Source organism: Mustelus asterias, chromosome 14 (genome assembly GCF_964213995.1).
Source record: "Mustelus asterias chromosome 14, sMusAst1.hap1.1, whole genome shotgun sequence".
NCBI lineage: Eukaryota > Metazoa > Chordata > Chondrichthyes > Carcharhiniformes > Triakidae > Mustelus > Mustelus asterias.
In genome coordinates this window covers 5,525,424-5,548,858 of record NC_135814.1, presented here as the reverse complement: position 1 = coordinate 5,548,858, position 23,435 = coordinate 5,525,424, and the positions used below count along the sequence as shown (strand labels likewise).

At 46.0% G+C, this 23,435-nt stretch overlaps 1 protein-coding gene across 1 annotated transcript in view; it reads right to left on the bottom strand.

The window, feature by feature from the left end:
• Positions 1-23,435, bottom strand: part of LOC144504113 (receptor-type tyrosine-protein phosphatase-like N) — a 270,541-nt gene that overhangs the window by 124,192 nt on the left and 122,914 nt on the right. The window contains exon 12 of the mRNA XM_078229290.1: positions 17,513-17,577. Within this exon, the coding sequence (XP_078085416.1) occupies positions 17,513-17,577 (65 nt within the window). The remainder of the gene's footprint in view (positions 1-17,512; positions 17,578-23,435) is intronic.

Below are 23,435 nucleotides of genomic sequence, written 5' to 3'. Positions count from 1 at the left end.
AATCCCATCAGCTTCCCCTCAATCCCAGGGCACCTCCACTTGTAAACAATAAAAACCTATTTACACATCGGACCACCGAGCGTAAAGCCACCCTGGCCAACCCAGCTGAAGAAAATATATTTACTAATGGCTGGCTTACCTCGAAGCTCGTCAGCACACGGGAATCTTTGTCGGGAAGGGAGATTGGAAATGCAGCAGGGTCAAGGGGATAGTGAGTACAGCGGGGGCGGGGGAAACGGGCAGTGGGGAGAGAGAGCGAGAGAGAGAGAGGGAGAGAGAGAGAGAGACAGGGAGAGAGAGAGAGGTCCTGCAATGCTCTAGACTGCTCTGAACCCTCCTTATAAGCCTCCCCTCACCATTCATTCTCTGCTGCCATGTGTCACATCAAAAAAAAGGGTTGCCATGGTAGCCTCCTCACATGTTGCTGACGGTTAGTGGCCGTTTTTTGTAGATTAGCTCTGGAGGATTTTCTCTTCCCACTGCCGACTTATTGAAAATAAATAAATAACTGTGATGTTTATCTTATGCACAGGAGCCCCGGGCTTTAACCCTTGCATGCCAGGGACGATGTGGTGTCCAGGCCATAACCGAGACGTCTGAAGCTAGTTTAAGGGTGGGGGGGATGATGGAAGGGGTGGTGGGGGAGGCGGGGTGGCGGTGAAGGGAAGGATTGAACACTGCGATCTCAGTCTGCGATCACGGCAGGGGCAATTGTAACGCGCCTGGCACGATGACTGTTTGAGTGGAAAGAATGTGCAGGGGTTGCAGGGAAAAGGCAGGGGGATGGCACTAAGTCATAACGCTCGTCTGGAGAGCCTGTGCAGACATGAGGGGCCGAATGGCCTCCTTCAGCACCCGAACAATTCTGTGATTCAGTGTTTGCTAACTATGAGCGGAGGGGGCTTGATGAAGAGATATTAAACTTGCACAACAGGTTTCAAAGGCCTCAGAATCCATCTTTGGAAAAGATTTGCATTTAAACGACACCCCGTGTCTCACTGTGTTCTGCACGCAGTGACTTCCTCAGAGAGCCTGGTTGCAGCAAGATCCCAACAGGAACAACAATCGTTCAATTTGCTTTCTCTTTGGTGGCCTTTATTATATCTCAGCCCAATTGGATGAGATTTGACTTCCTCTGCGTTCTCAGTTTTAATTGTTCCGCCACGGGTAGCCACGCCTTTGTGGCCATAAACTCTCAAACGTCCTCCCGAAAGGCCACTCGGCCCATCGACCCTGCTCCACCATTCTATAAGATCATGGCCGATCTGATTGTAACCTCAACCCCACATCCCTGCCGACCTCCCGATAACCTTCCACCCCCTTGTTAACCAAGAATATGTCTCGCTCTGCCTTTAAAATATTCGTAGACTCTGCTTCCGCTGCCTTTTGAGGAAGAGACTCATCGCCCTCTGAGAGAAATAAAATCTCCTAATTTTTGTCTGAAATGGGCGACACTTTATTTTAAACAGTGACCCCCCCGGGTTCAAGATTCTCCCACAAGAGGAAACATCCTCTCCACATCCACCCTGTCCATACCCCCTCAGCATCCTCAAGGTTTCGATCAGGTCACCTCTTATTCTTCTAACCTTTCATATCATCATACAGTGCAGAAAGAGGCCATTTGGCCAACAAGCCTGCACCGACCACAATCCCACCCAGACCCTATCCCCATAACCCCATGCTAGTCCACCTGACACTAAGGGGCAATTTAACATGGCCAATCCATCTAACCTGCACATTTCTGGACTCTAGCAGATACAAACCTAACCTCTCCAACCTGTCCTCAGAAGACAACCCACCCATTCCTGGTATTAGTTTAATAAACCTTCCCTGAACTGCTTCTAAGCATTGACATTTTTCCTTAAATAATGAGGTCAATAAAAATATAAGAACTAGGAGCAGGAGTAGGCCATCTGGCCCCTCGAGCCTGCTCCGCCATTCAATAAGATCATGGCTGATCTTTTTGTGGACTCAGCTCCACTTACCCGCCCACTCACCATAACCCTTAATTCCTTTACTGTTCAAAAATTTACCTATCCTTGCCTTAAAAACATTCAATGAGGTAGCCTCAACTGCTTCACTGGGCAGGGAATTCCACAGATTCACAACCCTTTGTGTGAAGAAGTTCCTCCTCAACTCAGTCCTAAATCTGCTCCCCCTTATTGTGAGGCCATGCCCCCTAGTTTTAATTTCACCCACCAGTGGAAACAACTTCCCTGCTTCTATCTTATCTATTCCCTTCATAATCTTATCTGTTTCTATAAGACCTCCCCTCATTCTTCTGAATTCCAATGAGTATAGCCCCAGTCTACTCTGTCTCTCCTCATAAACCAACCCTCTCAACTCCGGAATCAACCTAGTGAATCTCCTCTGCACCCCTCCAGTGCCAGTATATCCTTTCTCAAGTAAAGAGACTAAAACTGTACACAGTACTCCAGGTGTGGCCTCACCAGCACCTTATAAGCTGCAACATAACCTCGCTGTTTTTAAACTCCATCCCTCGAGCAATGAAGGACAAAATTACATTTGCCTTCTTAATTACCTGCTGCACCTGCAAACCAACTCCTTGAGATTCCTTTTGCAATGCATTTTGCAATGCATGCACAAGGACACTTAGGTCCCTCTGCACAGCAGCATGCTGCAATTTTTTACCATTTAAATAATAGTCCATTTTGCTGTTATTCCTACCAAAATGCATGACCTCATATTTACCAACATTGTACTCCATTTGCCAGACTCTCGCCCACTCACTTAGATTATCTATATCCCTTTGCAGACTTTCAGCATCCTCTACACACTTTGCTCTGCCACCCATCTTAGTGTTATCTATTAATTTTGACACACTACACTTGGTCCCCAACTTCAAATCATCTGTGTAAATCGTAAACAATTGTGGTCCTAACACTGATCCCTGAGGCACTCCACTAGTCACTGATCGGCAACCAGAAAAACACCCATTTACCCCCACTCTTTGCTTCCTGTTAGTTAACCAATCCTCTATCCATGCTAATACATTACCCATAACACCGTGCACCTTTATCTTACGTAGCAGTCTTTGGTGCGGCACCTTGTCAAATGCCTTCTGGAAATCCAGATACACCAAATCCACAGGTTCCCCATTGTCCACTGCACATGTAATGTTCTCAAAGAATTCCACCAAATTAGTCAAACATGACCTTCCCTTCATGAACCCATGCATCTTACCAATGGGACAGTTTATATCCAGATGTCTCACTATTTCTTCCTTGATGATAGGTTCAAGCATTTTCCCGACTACAGAAGTTAAGCTAACCGGCCTATAGTTACCTGCCTTTTGTCTACATCCTTTTTTAAACAGTGGCGTCACATTTGCTGTTTTCCAATCTGCGGGAACCACCCCAGAGTCCAGCGAATTTTGGTAAATTACCACTAGTGCATTTGCTATTTCTCCCACCATCTCTTTTAGACCCTGGGATGCATTCCATCAGGACCAGGAGACTTGTCTACCTTTAGCCCCATTAACTTGCCCAACACTACCTCTTTCGTGATAATGATAGTTTCTAGGTTCTCACCTGCCATAGCCTTCCTGTCATCAATTTTTGGCATGTTATTTGTGTCTTCCACTGTGAAGACCGACACAAAATACCTGTTCAATGCCTCAGCCATTTTCTCATTTCCTAATATTAAATCCTCCTTCTCGTCCTCTAAAGGACCAATGTTTACTTTAGCCACTCTTTTTTGTTTTATATATTTGTAGAAACTTTTGCTATCTGTTATAGGATTTATAATAATCTAGAAAGGAATAATTTGATTAGGGATAGTCAGCACGGTTTTGTGAAGGGTAGGTCGTGCCTCACAAACCTCATTGAGTTCTTTGAGAAGGTGACCAAAGAGGTGGATGAGGGTAAAGCGGTTGATGTGGTGTATATGGATTTCAGCAAAGTGTTTAATCAGGTTCCCCATGGTAAGCTATTGCAGAAAATACGGACTCATGGGATTGAGGGTGATTTAGTGGTTTGGATCAGGAAGTGGCTAGCTGTAAGAAAACAGAGGGTGGTGGTTGATGGGAAATATTCATCCTGGAGTTCAGTTACTAGTGGTGTACCGCAAGGATCTGTTTTGGGGCCACTGCTGTTTGTCATTTTTATAAATGATCTGGATGAGGGCGTAGAAGGATGGATTAGTAAATTTGCGGATGACACTAAAGTCGGTGGAGTTGTAGACAGTGCGGAGGGAAGTGGCAGGTTACAGAGGAACATAGATAAGCTGCAGAGCTGGACTGAGAGGTGGCAAATGGAGTTTAATGTGGAAAAGGGTGAGGTGATTCACTTTGGAAGGAGTAACAGGAATACAGAGTACTGGGCTAATGGTAAGATACTTGGTAGTGTGGATGAACAGAGGGATCTGGGTGTCCATGTGCATAGAACCCTGAAAGTTGGCACCCAGGGTTGTTAAGAAGGCATACGGTGTGTTAGCTTTTATTGGTAGAGGGATTGAGTTTCGGAGCCAGGAGGTCATGCTGCAACTGTACAAAACTCTGGTGCGGCCGCATTTGGAGTAATGCGTACAGTTCTCGTCGCCGCATTATAGGAAGGATGTGGAAGCATTGGAAAGGGTGCAGAGGAGATTTACCAGGATGTTGCCTGGTATGGTGGGAAGATCGTATGAGGAAAGGCTGAGGGACTTGAGGTTGTTTTCATTAGAGAGAAGAAGGTTAAGAGGTGACTTAATAGAGGCATACAAGATGATCAGAGGATTAGATAGGGCGGATACTGAGAGCCTTTTTCCTCGGATGGTGTTGGCTAACACGAGGGGACATAGCTTTAAATTGAGGGGTGAGAGATATAGGACAGATGTTAGAGGTAGGTTCTTCACTCAGAGAGTGGTAAGGGCGTGGAATGCCCTGCCTGCAGCAGTCGTCAACATTGAGAGCATTCAAATGGTTATTGGATAAGCATATGGATGATATTGGAATAGTGTAGATTAGAGGGGCTTTAGATTGGTTTCACAGGTCGGCGCAACATCGAGGGCCGAAGAGCCTGTATTGCGCTGTAATGTTCTATGTTCTATGTTTTTGTCTTCTGAGCTAGTTTACTCTCATAATCGATCTTACTTTTCTTTATAGCTTTTTTCGTGGCTTTCTGCTGACCTTTAAAGATTTCCCAATCCTCTAGGTTCCCACTAATCTTTGCCACTTTGTATGCATTTTCTTTCAATTTGATCCCTCCTTTATTTCCTTAGATATCCATGGCTGATTATCTCTTTTTCTACAGTCCTTCCTTATCACTGGTATATACTTTTGCTGAGCACTGTGAAAGATCGCTTTGAAAGTCCTCCACTGTTCCTCAATTGTCCCACCATAAAGTTTTTGCTCCCAGTCTACCTTAGCCAACTCCTCTCTCATCCCTTTATAGTCTCCTTTGTTTAAGCACAAGACATTGGTATTGGATTTTACCTTCTCACACTCCATCTGTATTTTAAATTCAACCATACTGCGGTCGCTTCTTCCAAGATGATCCCTAACTGCAAGATCATTAATTATTCCCGTCTCATTACACAGGACCAGATCTAGGATAGCTTGCTCCCTCGTAGGTTCCATTACATACTATTCAAGGAAGCTATCGCGGATACATTCTATGAACTCCTCCTCAAGGCTGCCTTGACCGACCTGGTTTGACCAATTGATATGTAGATTAAAATCCCCCATGATAATTGCTGTATCATTTTTATCATTTATATATTTATATATTAACGATCTAGATGACGGGATTGGGAGCATTCTGGCCAAGTTTGCCGATGATACAAAGATAGGTGGAGGGGCAGGTAGTATTGAGGAGGTGGGGAGGCTGCAGAAAGATTTAGACAGTTTAGGAGAGTGGTCCAAGAAGTGGCTGATGAAATTCAACGTGGGCAAGTGCGAGGTCGTACACTTTGGAAAAAAGAATAGAGGCATGGACTATTTTCTAAACGGTGACAAAATTCATAATGCTAAAGTGCAAAGGGACTTGGGAGTCCTAGTCCAGGATTCTCTAAAGGTAAACTTGCAGGTTGAGTCCGTAATTAGGAAAGCAAATGTAATGTTGTCATTTATCTCAAGAGGCTTGGAATACAAAAGCAGGGATGTACTTCTGAGGCTTTATAAAGCACTGGTTAGGCCCCATTTGGAGTACTGTGAGCAATTTTGGGCCCCACACCTCAGGAAGGACATACTGGCACTGGAGCGGGTCCAGCGGAGATTCACACGGATGATCCCAGGAATGGTAGGCCTGACATACGATGAACGTCTGAGGATCGTGGGATTATATTCATTGGAGTTTAGGAGGTTGAGGGGAGATCTGATAGAAACTTACAAGATAATGAACGGCTTAGATAGGATGGACGTAGGGAAGTTGTTTCCATTAACAGGGGAGACTAGGACGCGGGGGCACAGCCTTAGAATAAAAGGGAGTCACTTTAGAACAGAGATGAGGAGAAATTTCTTCAGCCAGAGAGTGGTGGGTCTGTGGAATTCATTGCCACAGAGGGCTGTGGAGGCCGAGACGTTGAGCGTCTTCAAGACAGAAATTGATAAATTCTTGATTTCTCGAGGAATTAAGGGCTATGGGGAGAGAGCGGGTAAATGGAGTTGAAATCAACCATGATTGAATGGTGGAGTGGACTCGATGGGCCGAATGGCCTTACTTCCGCTCCTATGTCTTATGGTCTTATGGTCTACATGCATCAGTTATTTCTTTGTTTATTTCTTGCCCCACCATGATGTCATTATTTGGTGGCCTATAGACTATGCCTATCAGTGACTTTTTCTCCTTACTATTTCAAGTTTCCACCCAAATGGATTCAACCTTTTTTTCCATAGAACCTATATCATCTCTCACTACCGCCCTGATATCATCCTTAAATATTAGAGCTACACCACCTCCCTTACCTTCCTGTCTGTCCCTCCGAACAGTCTGATACCCCTGGATATTCAACTCCCAGTCGTGACCATCCTGCAACCATGTCTCTGTAATGGCCACCAAATCATACTTGTTCGCAATGATTTGTGCTGTCAACTCATGTACCTTGTTTTGAATGCTACGAGCATTCAGATAAAGTGCCCTTATGCTAGTTTTTGTACCTTCTTTTTGAATTCTAACACTTCCATTAATAACATCTCCTGAGTTCTCCTTCCTTTTAACTTTTTTTTATGGATGGAGCATTTGAACCATAGCTCAAATGCTCCATCCCAGGCAATATGCACTAGGACACCCAGATCCCTCTGCATCTCAGAGCTCTGCGATCTCTCTCATCATTCAGATAATAAACCTCCTTTTTATTCTTTCTGTCAAAATGAACAATCTCACATTTGCCACACAATACTCCATTTGCCAGATTTTTGCCCACTCAACTTATTTATGTGCCTTTGTAGCCTCCTTACGTCCACTTCACAATTTACTTTCCTAAGTATCTTTGTGTTGTCAGCAAATTTAGCAACCATGCCACCCCATCATCCCAGTCATTGATATCAATTGTAAAAAGTTGAGGCCCCAGCACTGATCCCTGTGGCACATCACTGTCACATCCTGCCAGCCAGAGAAAGACCCATTTATGCCAACTCTGCTTCCTGTTCGCTAACCAATCATCCATCCATGCAATAAATTACCCCCTGCTCCATGAGCTTTTATTTTCCCCAGTCATCTTGATCTTGATGTGGCATCTTATCAAATGCCTTCTGGAAATCTAAGTCCAGTACGTCCACTGGTTCCCCTTTATCCACAGCACATGTGACTCCTTCAAAGAACTCCAATGAAGCGGTTAAACGGGATTTTCCTTTTACAACACCATGTTGACTCTGCCTGATTGCCTTGAATTTCTCCAAGTATCCTGCTATAACATCTGTAATAATAGCTTCTGACATTTCTCCCCTGACAGATGTTAAGCTAACTGGCCTGTAGCTTCTTGCTTTCTGTGTCCCTCCCTTTATAAATAAAGGAGTTACATTGGCTATTTTCCAATCTAATGGAGCCTTCCCTGAATCTAAGGAATTTTGGAAAATTAAAACCAATGCATCAACTATCTCATTTGACCTTCGGGTGAAGTTCATCGGACCTGGGGATTTGTCAGCCGCAGACCGAGCAATTTGCTCAACATCATTTCCTTGGTGATTGGAAATTTTCCTGAGTTCCTCCCTCCCATTTCCTGATTTACAGCTATTTCTGGGATGTTACTTATATTCTCTATAGTGAAGTCCGACACAAAGTACCTGTTTAGTTCATCTGCCATAGCTCTGCTTTCCATTATCAATTCCCCAGACACACTTTCTATAGGACCAGTGCTCACTTTGTTAACGCTTTCCTTATTTGAATATCGGTAGAAACTCTATCCATATTTATTTTATTAGCCAGCTTTCTGTCGTACTCTAGTTTTTCCCTCCAAGTCAATCTTTTTCTCAATCTTTCTTTATATTCTTTCCAATCTTCTGATCCGTCACTCATCTTTGCACAAATGTACGCTTTTTCTTTAAGTTTAATATGGTCTTTAATCTTTTTAGTTAAAGCCCGTGGGCAGCATGGTGGCACAGTGGTTAGCACAACTGCCTCACGGCGCCAGGGACTCGGGTTTGATTCCCAGCTTGGGTCACTGTCTGTGTGGAGTCTGCACATTCTCCCCGTGTCTGTGTGGGTTTCCTCCGGGTGCTCCGGTTTCCTCCCACAGTCCAAAGATGTACAGGTTAGGTGGATTGGCCATCCTAAATTGTCCCTTAGTGTCAGGGGGACTAGCTAGAGTAAATGCACGGGGTTATAGAAACATAGAAACATAGAAAAACTACAGCACAAACAGGCCCTTCGGACAACAAGTTGTGCCGAACACGTCCCTACCTTCTAGACTACCTATAACCCTCCATCCTATTAAGCTCCATGTACTCATCCAGGAGTCTCTTAAAAGACCCTATTGAGTTCGCCTCCACCACCACAATCCCACACAGCCGATTCCACTCGCCCACCACCCTCTGTGTGAAAAACTTACCCCTAACATCTCCCCCGTACCTACCCCTCAGCACCTTAAACCTGTGTCCTCTCGTAGCAGACATTTCCACCCTGGGATAAAGCCTCTGAGAGTCCACCCGATCTATGCCTCTCAACATCTTATACACCTCTATTAGGTCTCCTCTCATCCTTCGTCTCTCCAAGGAGAAAAGACCGAGCTCCCTCAGCCTATCCTCATAAGGCATGCCACTCAATCCAGGCAACATCCTTGCAAATCTCCTCTGCACCCTTTCAATCTTTTCCACATCCTTCCTATAGTGAGGCGACCAGAACTGAGCACAGTACAGTACTCCAAGTGGGGTCTGACGAGGGTCTTATATAGCTGCATCATTATCCCCGGACTCCTAAACTCAATCCCTCGATTGATAAAGGCCAGCACACCATACGCCTTCTTAACCACCTCCTCCACCTGCGGGGCCGATTTTAGAGTCCTATGGACCCGGACCCCAAGGTCCTTCTGATCCTCTACAGTACTAAGAGTCTTTCCCTTTATATTGTACTCCTTCGTCCCATTTGACCTACCAAAATGGACCACGACGCATTTATCTGGGTTGAAGTCCATCTGCCACTTGTCCGCCCAGTGGGGATAGGGCCTGTGTGGGATTGTGGTCGGTGCAGACTCGATGGGCCGAGTGGCCTCTTTCTGCACTGTATGATTCTATGACAGATAATGAGCCCTCCTCTTGAATTTTTTTAATTTCTCATTGGAATGTGTCTATTTTGAAATATCCTTTTAAATATCAGTCACTGAACATCTGCTGATCTATCACTTAACGAACTCTGCTTTCATGCCCTCATTGTTACCCATGCTTAAGTTTAAAATACTAGTCATGGATCCATTCTTCTCTCCCTCAAACTGAATGTAAAATTCAGTCACATTATGATCGCTGTTACTGAGGTGTTATGTATTTATATATTAGTAGCTGCAGTAAAGCACCGTGTATTAATATATGCAAGTCGTCACTAGAAGTGATGGTTAGTGCAGGAAACTACTAGAGTGAAGAAGCCTATTGTGAACAACACTCTCTAAATAAAATTCCATTCGTTTTCAACCCTCTGTGCTTCCTGGTATCAATACCACAATACACAACATAAGGATGCCTTCGCAATTAGGTTATCAATTCATCCTATCTTATTGCACAATACCATGTCTAGTAGAGCGTGACTTCTGGTTGGCACCAGAACATCGTGGTCTCAGAAACTATCCTGGAAACATTCAATCCTCATCTGCGCTACCTTTGCCCATCTGGTCTTCCAGTCTATATGTAGATTAAAATCCCCAACCTCTACCAACTTTAAGGCATTCTGTAATAACTCCATGTCTGGCTTCTGATCACCTGTGTAACTCCACAGTGGCAAATTTGGCCTGTTTGTTGCACCTGTGATACATCTTACGGTGGATATATGAATGCATGCAGTTGTTGCTGTTGTTGTTTGAACAAGAAGCACGTCCAGTGTCTCCAGCCAGAATGAATGACTGATCTTTCCACGGGGACTGCACAGTGACTTAAATCTGCCCCACCACCCATGCCAGTTCCCAGGCAGTTTGTAGTCTATGTTGGGGGTTGGTTTAGCTCAGTTGGCTAGACGGCTGGTTAGTGATGCAGAGCGACGCCAACAGCGTGGGTTCAATTCCCGTACCGGCTGAGGTTATTCATGAAGGCCCCGCCTCCTCAACCTTGCCCCTCACCTGAGGTGTGGTGACCCTCAGGTTAAATCACCACCAGTCACAGCCTATGGTCATCTGAGACTATGATGACTTTACCTTTATCTGTTGTCTAAGTAATGACGGACGCTGAGATCATTCTGTCTGCGTTTGCTGTGTCTGATCCCCAGCAACCTTTCAACTCACAACCATAGAATCATATCTACAGCACGGGAGGAGGCCATTCAGCCCATCGTGTCTAAGCCAGTTCTTCAGAAGAGCTATCAGCTAGTCCTTTGTCCTTGCTCCTTCTCCTGAACATGTCTTCCTCTTGAAGTCGTTATCCAATTCTGTTCCACTGGTGAATCTACATCCACTGACTTTTCATGTGGCGCATTCCAGATCAGAATAGTTCCAAAAATTTCTAATTTCTCCATGGATTCTTTACGAATGATTTGAAACCTGTGCCATCGGTTCAGTGACCATCCTGTCAGTGAAAACTGTTTCTCCTTATCTATTCGATCGGAATCCTTGAACGCTCTATTAAATCTCCTCTTCACCTTCTCTGCTCCAAGGGGAACAATCCCAGCTGCTCCAGTCTCTTCGCATTAACAGAAGTCCCTCATAAGAACATAAGAACTAGGAGCTGGAGGAGGCCATTTGGCCCCTCCAGCCTGTTCTACCTTTCAATAAGATCATGGCTGATCATAGAAATCATAGAAACCCTACAGTGCAGAAGGAGGCCATTCGGCCCATCGAGTCCGCACCGACCACAATCCCACCCAGGCCCTACCCCCACATATTTACCCGCTAATCCCGCTAACCTACACATCTGAGGACTCTAAGGGGCAATTTTTAACCTGGCCAATCAACCTAACCCGCACATCTTTGGACTGTGGGAGGAAACCGGAGCACCCGGAGGAAACTCACGCAGACACGAGGAGAATGTGCAAACTCCACACAGACAGTGATCCGAGCCAGGAACCGAACCCGGGACCCTGGAGCTGTGAAGCAGCAGTGCTAACCACTGTGCTACCGTGCCGCCCCTTTTGTGGACCATCATTTTGTGGACTCAGCTCCACTTACCCGCCCGCTCACCAGAACCCTTAATTCCTTTACTGTTCAAAAATTTATCAATCCTTGCCTTAAAAACATTCAATGAGGTAGCCTCAACTGCTTCACTGGGCAGGGAATTCCACAGATTCACAACCCTTTGGGTGAAGAAGTTCTTCCTCAACTCAGTCCTAAATCTGCTCCCCCTTAGTTTGAGGCCATGTCGCCTAGTTCTAGTTTCACCCACCAGTGGAAAAAACTTTCCTGCTTCTATCTTATCTATTCCCTTCATAATCTTATATGTTTCTGTAAGATCTCCCCTCATTTTTCTGAATGAGTATAGCCCCAGTCTACTCAGCCTTTCCACATAAGCTAACCCTCTCAACTCCAGAATCAACCGAGTGAATCTCCTCTGCACCCCCTCCAGTGCCAGTATATCCTTTCTCAAGTAAGGAGACCAAAACTGTACACAGGACTCCAGGTGTGGCCTCACCAGCACCTTGTACAGCTGCAACATAACCTCGCTGTTTTTAAACTCCATCCCTCGAGCAATGAAGGACAAAGTTCCATTTTGCCTTCTTAATTACCTGCTGCACCTGCAAACCAACATTTTGCGATTCATGCACAAGGACACCCAGATCCCTCTGCACAGCAGCATGCTGCAATATTTTACCATTTAAATGACAGTCATCCCTGGGGCCGTTCTAGTAAATCTCTCTCCGCACCCTTCCCAAGGCCTTTACATCCTTCAGCATTGGACGCAATGCTCCACCTAACAAGTGATTCTCTTTTAAAACATTTAGCAATAACGTTCTTGCTTTTGCATTCCATTCCTTTATTCATAAAAATAAAGGATGCTGTATATATTTAACAGCCTTCTCAACTGGTCTTGCCGCCTTCAAAGGTTTGTGTACACATACAGCCCCCAGTTTCTCTGCTTCTGCACCTCCTGCACTCCCCCACCCCGCCATTTTCCCTGGATAGCATCAGGAGTAGACCGGAAGAATCCTGTTTCAGACACCATGATATAAGCTTCATCGTCTCGAGTGTATGAACAACAAGGGCGGAATTTTCCTGTCCTGCGCACCACAGGGATTGTAGCCGGCAGGATACGGACCATGCAGAGGTCTGTTGACCTTGGGTGGGATTTTCCAGTCTTGGGGCGAATGCAGCCAAAAACCCCACCCCCAAGTCTTCATTGATGACTTGTGCATATATGTATATGTGTGTGTCTATTTATGGTAGAAGATACCGGTGTGGAGCTGACCCCATCCTAGGTCTTTACCCATCTCTGTCCATCTAGACTGACCCTGGGCCTTCTTACATCACTGTGTGGGAATTACTGTACTCAATCCCACATTAACCCTGTATGTGCCAGATCCTACTACTACATAGGCCATTCAGCCCCTCGAGGTGGATGAGAACCCAGAGGAAATTCTGTCCATTTAATTTCACGCAGCCCCCCGACTTGCCATTTGGGAGGTGGGGTGGTGATACAGGAACTCATTCAGACCAGTATTTGTAGTTCCCTCTTTTTACAACTGTTCCATTTTAAGGTAGACTCGGTTAATTTGGACCAATGTTCTTCTTTCCCAGTTTTTACTGTTTACAAGGACTGGGGGAAAGAGTTTTAAAGTTTTGAGCTAAAGGTAGGGGAGAATGTAAGGAAGGACTTTACAAAGAAATCAGAGTGGGAAAACGCCCTGATTAATTGTTTTGCAGAATCACAGAATTGTTGCCATGTATGCGGAGGCCATTCGGTCCATTGTGTCTGCATCAGCTCCCAAATAAACATTTCACCCAGTGCTGTTTCCCCGCCTTCTCCTCCTAACCCTGCACAATCTTCCTTTTCAGAAAATAATCTGATTCCCTTTCAAATCCTTTGATTGAATCTGTCTCCCCCACACTCTCAGATAGTACATTCCAGATCCTAACCACTCGCTGTGTGAATCTGTTTCCCCCACACTCTCAGATAGTACATTCCAGATCCTAACCACTCGCTGTGTGAATCTGTCTCCCCCACACTCTCAGATAGTACATTCCAGATCCTAACCGCTCGCTGTGTGAATTTATCTCCACCACACTCTCAGACAGTACATTCCAGATCCTAACCACTCGCTGTGTGAATCTGTCTCCACCACACTCTCAGACAGTACATTCCAGATCCTAACCACGCACTGTGTGAATCTGTCTCCACCACACTCTCAGACAGTACATTCCAGATCCTAACCACTCGCTGTGTGAATCTGTCTCCACCACACTCTCAGACAGTACATTCCAGATTCTAATCACTTGCTGCGTGAAAACGTTTTTTCCCCAAGTTGCTTTTGCTTCTTTTGCCAACTACCTTAAATCTGTGCCCTCTCATTCTCGATCCCTTCACAAATGGGAACAATTTCTCCCTCTCCGCTCTATCCAGACCCCCGATTTTGAACACCTCTCTCAAATCTCCTCCTAGTCTTCTTGACTCCAAGGAAGACAGTCCCCAACCTCTCCAATCTACCCTCATAATTGGGGCAGCACGGTAGCACAGTGGGTTAGCACTGCTCCTTCACAGCGCCAGGGACCCGGGTTCGATTCCCAGCTTGGGTCACTGTCTGTGTGGAGTCTGCACATTCTCCCCATGTCTGCATGGGTTTCCCCCAGGTGCTCCGGTTTCTTCCCACAGTCCAGAAGACGTGCTGGTTAGGGTGCATTGGCCGTGCTAAATTCTCCCTCAGTGCAACCCGAACAGGTGCCGGAGTGTGGCGACTCGGGGATTTTCCCAGTAACTTCATTGCAGTGTTAATGTAAACCTTACTTGTGACTAATAAATAAACTTTAACTTTTAACTGAAGTTCCTCATCCCTGGAACCATTCTTGTGAATCTTTGCTGCACTCCCTCCAATGCCTTTCCCTTCCTAAAGTGTGGAACTGATCCCAATATTCCAGCTGTGGTCTAACTAGTGTCTTGTATAAGTTCAGCATAACCTCCTTGCTCTTGTATTCTGTGCTCCTGTTAATAAAGCCCAGGATAATATATGCTTTAGTAACTGCTCTCTCCGCCTGTCCTGCCACCTCCAATGATTTCAACACACGTGCACCCAGGTCCCTCTGCTGCTGCGACTCCCTTTCGAATTGGCCCCTTATTTTATTCTGTCTCTCTGCATTCTTTCTACCAAACGACTCACTTCATATTTCTCTGTATTGAACTTCACCTGCCACCAGTCCGCACATTCCACCAACCGTCCCGCATTCTTTTGAAGTTCCGCACTGTCCTCCTCACAGTTCATAAGTTTCAAGTGTTGCAAACTTTGAAAATGTGCCATGTACACCATTTCAAAAGGATGGGCACCCCCGAGGGAAACAAACCTGTAGGGCAACGATAGAGCAGGGGAACTGGGACTGACTGGAGTGTTCTACAGAGGGCCAGCATGGGCTGAATGGTCTCCTTCAGTGCCACAATGCTACAAAGGTTTGTAAACGAAGCCCAGATCAGGAAATTTGGCATGTCATGCTACGACTCTCACCAACTTTTACAAATGCACCATAGAAAGCATTCTTTCTGGTTGTATCACAGCTTGGTATGGCTCCTGCTCTGCCCAAGACCGCAAGAAACTACAAAATGTCATGAATGTAGCCCAATCCATCACGCAAACCAGCCTCCCATCCATTGACTCTGTCTACACTTCCCGCTGCCTCGGCAAAGCAGCCAGCATAATTAAGGACCCCACGCACTCCGGACATTCTCTCTTCCACCTTCTTCCTTTGGGAAAAATATACAAAGGTCTGAGGTCACGTACCAACCAACTCAAGAACAGCTTCTTTCCTGCTGCTGTCAGACTTTTGAGTGGACCTACCTTGCATTAAGTTGATCTTTCTCTCCACCCCAGCTATGACTGTAACACTGCATTCTGCACGCTCTCCTTTCCTTCTCTATGAACGGTATGCTTTGTATAGCACTCAAGAAACAATACTTTTCACTGTATGTTAATACATGTGACAATAATAAATAAATAAAACCAAAGACTGTGGGCGGGATTTTCCGGCTGCGCTTGCCCAAAAGCCGGATAATCCCGCCCAAAGTCAGCGGACCTTTATATAGTCCGTGTCCCGCCCGCTACAATTCCCTTGGAGGGCGGGATAGGAAAATTCTACCCTGTGTGTTTGGGTGTCATTATTTGTTTCACGATGGCCTTATGAACCGCGCTGGCAAGTTTCATTCACGTAGAGGCACTGTATAAAATATGTTGTTGTGAAGTGCTTTCGGATGTCTCCCCGCTTTATAAATGCAAATAGTTATTGCAAAACAATCCGCTGCTTTATATTGAAGAGTTTTTTCAGCAGACGGACATGTTAGTCAGGCCTCGTGCGCAAGCGCTGCTTCCGCAGGAACTGAATCATCCCCTGGAACAAGGAGCAAATGGGGAATGAATTGGAATATAATCAGGGCATTATTCTCCTTTCAGAAGGTCAGTGCCTTTGAACTGCAACACCTCCCCAATTAGTGAACACAATGGGAGGAAGGGAGCTGGAAAGAGAAAGACCACCTCAGCCCCCGGAGCCTGAGAGCCAGACTTTCTTTAATGGACCGTTAATTAACTGCCCTGTAAATGTGTCTCGTTTCATGACTGGTGACAACAGCCTTTGATGCTGTCAGACTCCAAACTCTTTCATCTACAGGAACCCTGAGGAGGGTTGTGTGTCAACGCGCCGGTCCAGAGTTGGCCTCGGTCTCTCCCACTCCAGACACCCATGGGTGACACGGTTAACAGCGCAGTTAACAATTGCAAAGGGATTCAGGGAGTGGATAAAACTGTGGCAGCTGGAGTTCAACGTGGGGAAGCGTGAGGCCCAAGACAGATAAATCAGAGTATTTTCTAAGCTGGAACACTGCGTGCAGTTCTGGTCGCCACACTATAGGAAGGGAGTGATTGCACTGGAGGGGATGCGGAGGAGATTCACCAGGATGCTGCCTGGGTTTCAGCTACAGGGAGAGGCTGGTTAGGCTGGGGGCTTTTCTCCTTAGAGCAGAGAAGGCTGGGGGAAGGATCTGATCGAGCTGTACCAAATTATGAAGGACACCAATAGGGTGGATCGGAAGAAACTTTCCTCTTTTCCCCTCAATAACTAGGAGGTATCGATTTAAGGTAAGGAGCAGGAGATATAGAGGGGATTTGAAAAACACTTTTCACCCAGAGGGTGGTGGGAATCTGGAACTTGCTGCCTGAAAGAGTGGTAGAGACAGAGACCCTCATAATATTTAAGAAGTATTTAGATGAGCACCTGAAACATAGTAGACAAGGCTATGGACCAAATGCTGGTAAATGGGATTAGAATAGATAGGTGTTTGATTGCTGACACAGACACGATGGGCTGAAGGGCCTCCTTCTGTGCTGTAAAACTCTATGGGTGGGATTTTCCAGCCTCGCTCGCCCCGAAATTGGAAAATCCCACCTGAGGTCAATGGACCTTTCCATGGTCTGCCCTTCGCCCGCTCCGATTCCCGTGGCGGGCGGGACGGTAACATTTGCCTCTGTGACTCTATACATAAATCTGGGAACTGTGAACGAGGAGAGATATTTAGGGATTCAAGTACAGAAATCGTTAAAACCTAGCAGGCAGTAGCAAAAATGTTAGCCTATTGTCTCAAAAGGGGCTTGAATCTCTCAGGGGGTTGAAGTGATGCTACAGTCTGATGAAGCTCCGGTGAACATCCGGGGCCCTGACGGAATGTTGCACTCACCGTTCTCTTTGCTGTTCTGCTGAGCTGAAACATGCAGTGCCCAGTGAGCATGCGTTACTGGAGAAGCATGGCGCTGCCACCTACCTCACCCACACCAGCCTGCACGATTTTCAAACCCGTCTCGGCTTCCAAGATCGTCTTGTCGGCAACTGAAAGAGGAAAGAAAGGAAAAGCATTTCTGTATGGTGGCTCGAGTGCGTACACACCCAACACCGTACAATATAAGACACCCAGTGACACCGGGCATTGTGCATCCATACTGTGACAAGGCTAATCACACAGCCACTGGCTAGGAGTAATTACGGCATCGTGGTAATGTCATTGGACACAAAATCCACGGGGATGTGGGTTCAAATCCCACCACGGCAACTGACCACAATTGAAATTCAATTAATAAATCTGGAATATAAAGCTGGTCTCAGTGAGGGCGACCGTGAAGTTATCATCAATTGTTGTAAAAACCCATCTGGTTAACTGTTGGGCAGCACGGTGGCATAGCGGTTAGCACTCCTGCCTCACAGCAGACGCCATCTCCCTGGCCCTGCACTCAACCCTGGAACACCGAGATAACTAGGACACCTATGTCAGACTCCTATTTATTGACTACAGCTCAGCCTTCAACACCACTATTCCCATGAAACTCATCTCCAAACTCTGTGGCCTGGGCTTTGGCACCTCCCTTTGTGACTGGATACTGAACTTCCTAATTCACAGATCACAATCAGTAAGGATAGGCAACAATACCTCCTCCACAATCATCCTCAACACCGGTGCCCCACAAGGCTGTGTTTTCAGCCCCCCTACTATACTCCTTATACACCTGTGACTGTGTGGCCAAATTCCCCCCCCAATTCAATTTTCAAGTTTGTTGACGACACCACCGTAGTGGGTCGGATCTCAAACAATGACGAAACAGAGAACAGGAATGAGATAGAGAATCTGGTGATCTGGTGCGGCAACAATAATCTCTCCCTCAATGTCAACAAAATGAAGGAAATTGTCATCGACTTCAGGAAGCGTAAAGGAGAACATGCCCCTGTCTACATCAACAGGGATGAAGTAGAAAGGATTGAGAGCTTCAAGATTTTAGGTGTCCAGATCACCAACAAGCTGCCCCGGTTCCCCCCATGCTGACACTATAGTTAAGAAAACCCACCAACGCCTCTACTTTCTCAGAAGACTAAGGAAATTTGGCATGTCAGCTACGACTCTCACCAACTTTTACAGATGCACCATGGAAAGTATTTTTTCTGGTTGTATCACAGCTTGGTATGGCTCCTGCTCTGCCCACGACCGCAAGGAACTACAAAAGGTGTGAATGTAGCCCAATCCATCACGCAAACCAGCCTCCCATCCATTGACTCTGTCTTCACTTCCCGCTGCTTCGGCAAAGCAGCCAGTATAATTAAGGACCCCACGCACCCCGGACATTCTCTCTTCCACCTTCCTCCGTCGGGAAAAAGATACAAAGGTCTGAGGTCACGGACCAACTGACTCAAGAACAGCTTCTTCCCTGCTGCTATCAGACTTTTGAATGGACTTAACTTGCATTAAGATGATCTTTCTCTACACCCTAGCTATGACTGTAACACTACACTCTGCACTCTCTCCATTCCTTCTCTATGAACGGTATGCTTTGTCTGTATAGCGCACAAGAAACAATACTTTTCACTGTAAATACATGTGACAATAATAAATCAAATCAAATACAGTGTCAACAGCGCCAGCATTGGTTGGCACTGCTGCCTCACGACTCCAGGGACCTGGGTTCGATTCCCGAATTGCATCTCTATCTGTGTGGAGTCTGCACATTTTCCCCGTGTCTGTGTGGGTTTTCTCTGGGTGCTGCGGTTTCCTCCCACAGTCCAAAGGTGTGCGGGTTAGGTGCATTGGCCGTGCTAAATTGCTCCTTAGTGTCCTGGGATGCATAGATTGGAGGGATTAGCAGGATAAATATGTGGGGTTACAGGGATAGGGCCTGGGTGGGATTGTGGTCGGTACAGACTCAATGGGCCGAATGGCCTCTTTTCTGCACTGTAGGGATTCTATGATTCTGTTCTATGATTCTATGTCCATGCTGACTCTCTGCAAGAGCCACTCAGCTAGTTCCAGTTGTAGCGTCATTGAGATATACAGCATGGAAACAGGCCCTTCGGCCCAACTTGTCCATGCCGACCAGGTTTCCTAATCTGACCTAGTCCCATTTGCCTGCATTTGTCCCATATCGCTCTAAACCGTTTCTGTGCATGTCCCTGTCCAAATGTATTTTAAATGTTGTAATTCTCCCACTCTTACCCCATAGGCTTTCTCCAAAATTCCCTTTGAAGCTATGATTGACCTTCACAGCACTGTGGTTGTTGCTACACCAAATGGACAGCATGGTTCAAGGTGGCAGTTCAGCACCATCTTCTCAAGGGCAATTAGGGATGGGCAATGAACGTTGGGCCTGGCCAGCGATGCCCACATCCTCGACCACATTCGTGGGCAGTCCATTCCAGAACCACTCACAGCGTAGAAATGTTTCTCCTCATGTCAGCCCTGGTTCTGTTCCCAATCACCTCAAATTGGTGCCCCCTCATTTTTGACCTTCCCCCAATGGGATCGATCTCTCTCTATCGACTCTGTCCAGAGCCCTCATGATTTTGAACACCTCGATCAAATCTCCTCTCAACCTTCCCTTCTCCAAGGAGAACAGTCTCAGCCTCTCCAATTCATCCACAATTTGTGAAGGGAATTTCGGAGATTAGGGCCTTAGTATTTGAAGGCAGGATTGCCAGTGGTGGAGTGGTTAAAATCAGGGATACTCAAGAGGCCAGACTGAGGGATCTTGGAGGGTTGTACATCTTAACCTCGAGGTTGTACCTCTAAAACTAGAGGTTTAAGGTGAGAGGGGAGAGATACGTAACACTGAGAGATATGTAACACTGATTAAGAGGAAAAGAGAGTTGTATGAAATGTACAGGCAGCAAGGAGCAGATCAGATGCTCGAGGAGTATAAAAAGTGCAAGAAGCTACTTAAGAGGGAAATCAAGAGGGCTAAAAGAAGACATGAGGTTGCTTTGGCAGACAGAGTGAAGGAAAATCCAAAGAGCTTCTATAGGTATGTTAGGAGCAAAAGGATAGTGAGGGATAAAATTGGTCCTCTTGAAGACCAGAGTGGTAGACTGTTAACGGAACCAAAAGAGATGGGGGAGATACTAAATGGTTTTTTTGCATCCGTATTTACTGAGGAAACGGGCATAGAGTCTACGGAAATAGGGCAAACTGGTAGGGAGGTCATGGAACCTTTACAGATTAAAGGGGAGGAGGTGCTCGCTGTCTTGAGGCAAATCAGAGTGGATAAATCCCCAGGACCAGACAGGGTATTCCCTCGGACCTTGAGGGAAGCTAGTGTTGAACTTGCAGGGGCCCTGGCAGACATATTTAAAATGTCAGTATTCACGGGGGAGGTGCCGGATGATTGGAGGGTGGCTCATGTTGTTCCGTTGTTTAAAAAAGGTTCCAAAAGAAATCCGGGAAATTATAGGCAAGTAAGTTTGACATCGGTGGTGGGCAAGTTATTGGAAGGTGTGATAAGGGATAGGATCTACAAATATTTGGATAGACAGGGACTTATTAGGGAGAGTCAACATGGCTTTGTGCGTGGTAGGTCATGTTTGACCAAACTATTAGAGTTTTTCGAGGAGGTTACCAGGAAAGTGGATGAAGGGAAGGCGGTGGATGTTGTCTACCTGGATTTCAGCAAGGCCTTTGACAAGATCCCTCATGGGAGTTTAGTTAGGAAGGTTCAGTCGCTAGGTATACATGGGGAGGTAGTAAATTGGATTAGACACTGGCTCAATGGAAGCTAATGGCATTTGCTACCAAATAAACCTGCTGGACTTTAACTTGGTGTTGTTAAAACTCTTACTTTCAATGGAAGAAGCCAGAGTGGTTGTGGAGGATTGCTTCTCTGAGTGGAGGCCTGTGACTAGTGGTGTGCCGCAGGGATCAGTGTTGGGTCCATTGTTGTTTGTCATCTATATCAATGATCTGGATGATAATGTGGTAAATTGGATCAGCAAGTTTGCTGATGATACAAAGATTGGAGGTGTGTTGGACAGTGAGGAAGGTTTTCAAAGCTTTCAGAGGGATTTGGACCAGCTAGAAAAATGGGCTGAAAAATGGGAAATGGAATTTAACGCATACAAGTGTGAGATATTGCACTTTGGATGGACAAACCAAAGTAGAACGTACAGGGTAAATGGTAGGACTCTGAAGAGTGCAGTTGAACAGAGGGATCTGGGAATACAGGTACAGAATTCTCTAAAAGTGACGTCACAGGTGGATAGGGTCGTAAAGAGTGCCTTTGGTACATTGGCCTTTATAAATCGGAGTATCAAGTTTAAAAGTTGGAGAGTTATGGTAAGGTTATATAACAGTAAGAAGTCTCACAACACCAGGTTAAAGTTCAACAGGTTTATTTGGTAGCAAATAAATTTGCTACCAAATAAACCTGTTGGACTTTAACCTGGTGTTGTGAGACTTCTTACTGTGCTTACCCCAGTCCAACGCCGGCATCTCCACATCAAGGTTATATAAGGCATTGGTGAGGCCGAATTTAGAGTATTGTGTACAGTTTTGGTCACCTAGTTACAGGAAGGATGTAAATAAGGTTGAAAGAGTGCAGAGAAGGTTCACAAGGATGTTGCCGGGACTTGAGAAGCTGAGTTACAGAGAGAGATTGAATAGGTTGGGACTTTATTCCCTGGAGCGTAGAAGAATGAGGGGAGATTTGATAGAGGTGTACAAGATTTTGATGGGTATAGATAGAGTGAATGCAAGCAGGCTTTTTCCACTGAGGCAAGGGGAGAAAAAAACCAGAGGGTCAAGGGTGAAAGGTGAAAGGAGAAAAGGGTTAAGGGTGAAAGGAGAAAAGTTTAAAGGGAATATTAGGGGGGCTTCTTCACGCAGAGAGTGGTGGGAGTGTGGAATGAGCTGCCAGATAAAGTGGTAAATGCGGGGTCACTTTTAACATTTAAGAAAAACTTGGACGGGTTCATGGATGAGAGGGGTGTGGAGGGATATGGTCCAAGTGCAGGTCAGTGGGACGAGGCAAAAAATGGTTCTGAGCTGTAATTTTCTATGGTTCTATGGTTCTATACAAAAGGGTCCAGAGAGGCGGTTGTTTTCACACAGAGGGTGGCGAGTGTCTGGAACAAGCTGCTACAGGTAGTAGTAGAGGCGGGTACAATTTTGTCTTTTGAAAAGCATTTAGACAGTTACATGGGTAAGATGGATATAGAGGGATATGGACCAAATGCAGGTAATTGGGATTAGTTTAGTGGTTAAAAAAAAGGGTGGCATGGACAAGTTGGGCCAAAGGGCCTGTTTCCATGCTTTAAACCTCTATGATTGTGACTCTATGACTTAATCCTTTTCCTGCAAAGGTTTCCTGACGTCATGTCTGGATGTCATGGGCAACACGGTGGCACAGTGGTTAGCACTGCTGTCTCACAGCGCCAGGGACCTGGGTTTGATTCCCGGCTTGGGCCACTGCCTGTGTGGAGTTTGCATGTTCTCCCCGTGTCTGCGTGGGTTTCCTCCGGGTGCTCCGGTTTCCTTCCACAGTCCAAAGATGTGCGGGTTAGGTGGATCGACTGTGCTAAATTGCCCCTTAGTGTCAGGGGGAACTAGCTAGGGTAAATGCATGGAGTTATGGGGATAGGACCTGGGTGGGATTGTGGTTGGTGCAGACTCGATGGCCAAATGGCCTCCCTCTGCACTGTAGGATTCTCTGATTCTATGATTCAACATCAATTGCTCAGTGTAGGAGGGAATACTTCCAGACTGATCTACCTTCATCCATCAGCATCTGACCCTGTGCTCCCCCCAGTCCTCTGCTACACAAATGTTGTACTGTCGGCTGATATTCACTATCCCATCAAACTCACCCCGTACCTCCTTGATCTCAGCCGAGGAATGTGTTTCCCTGTTGAGTCACTGCGGGACTTGAACCATCATCTCA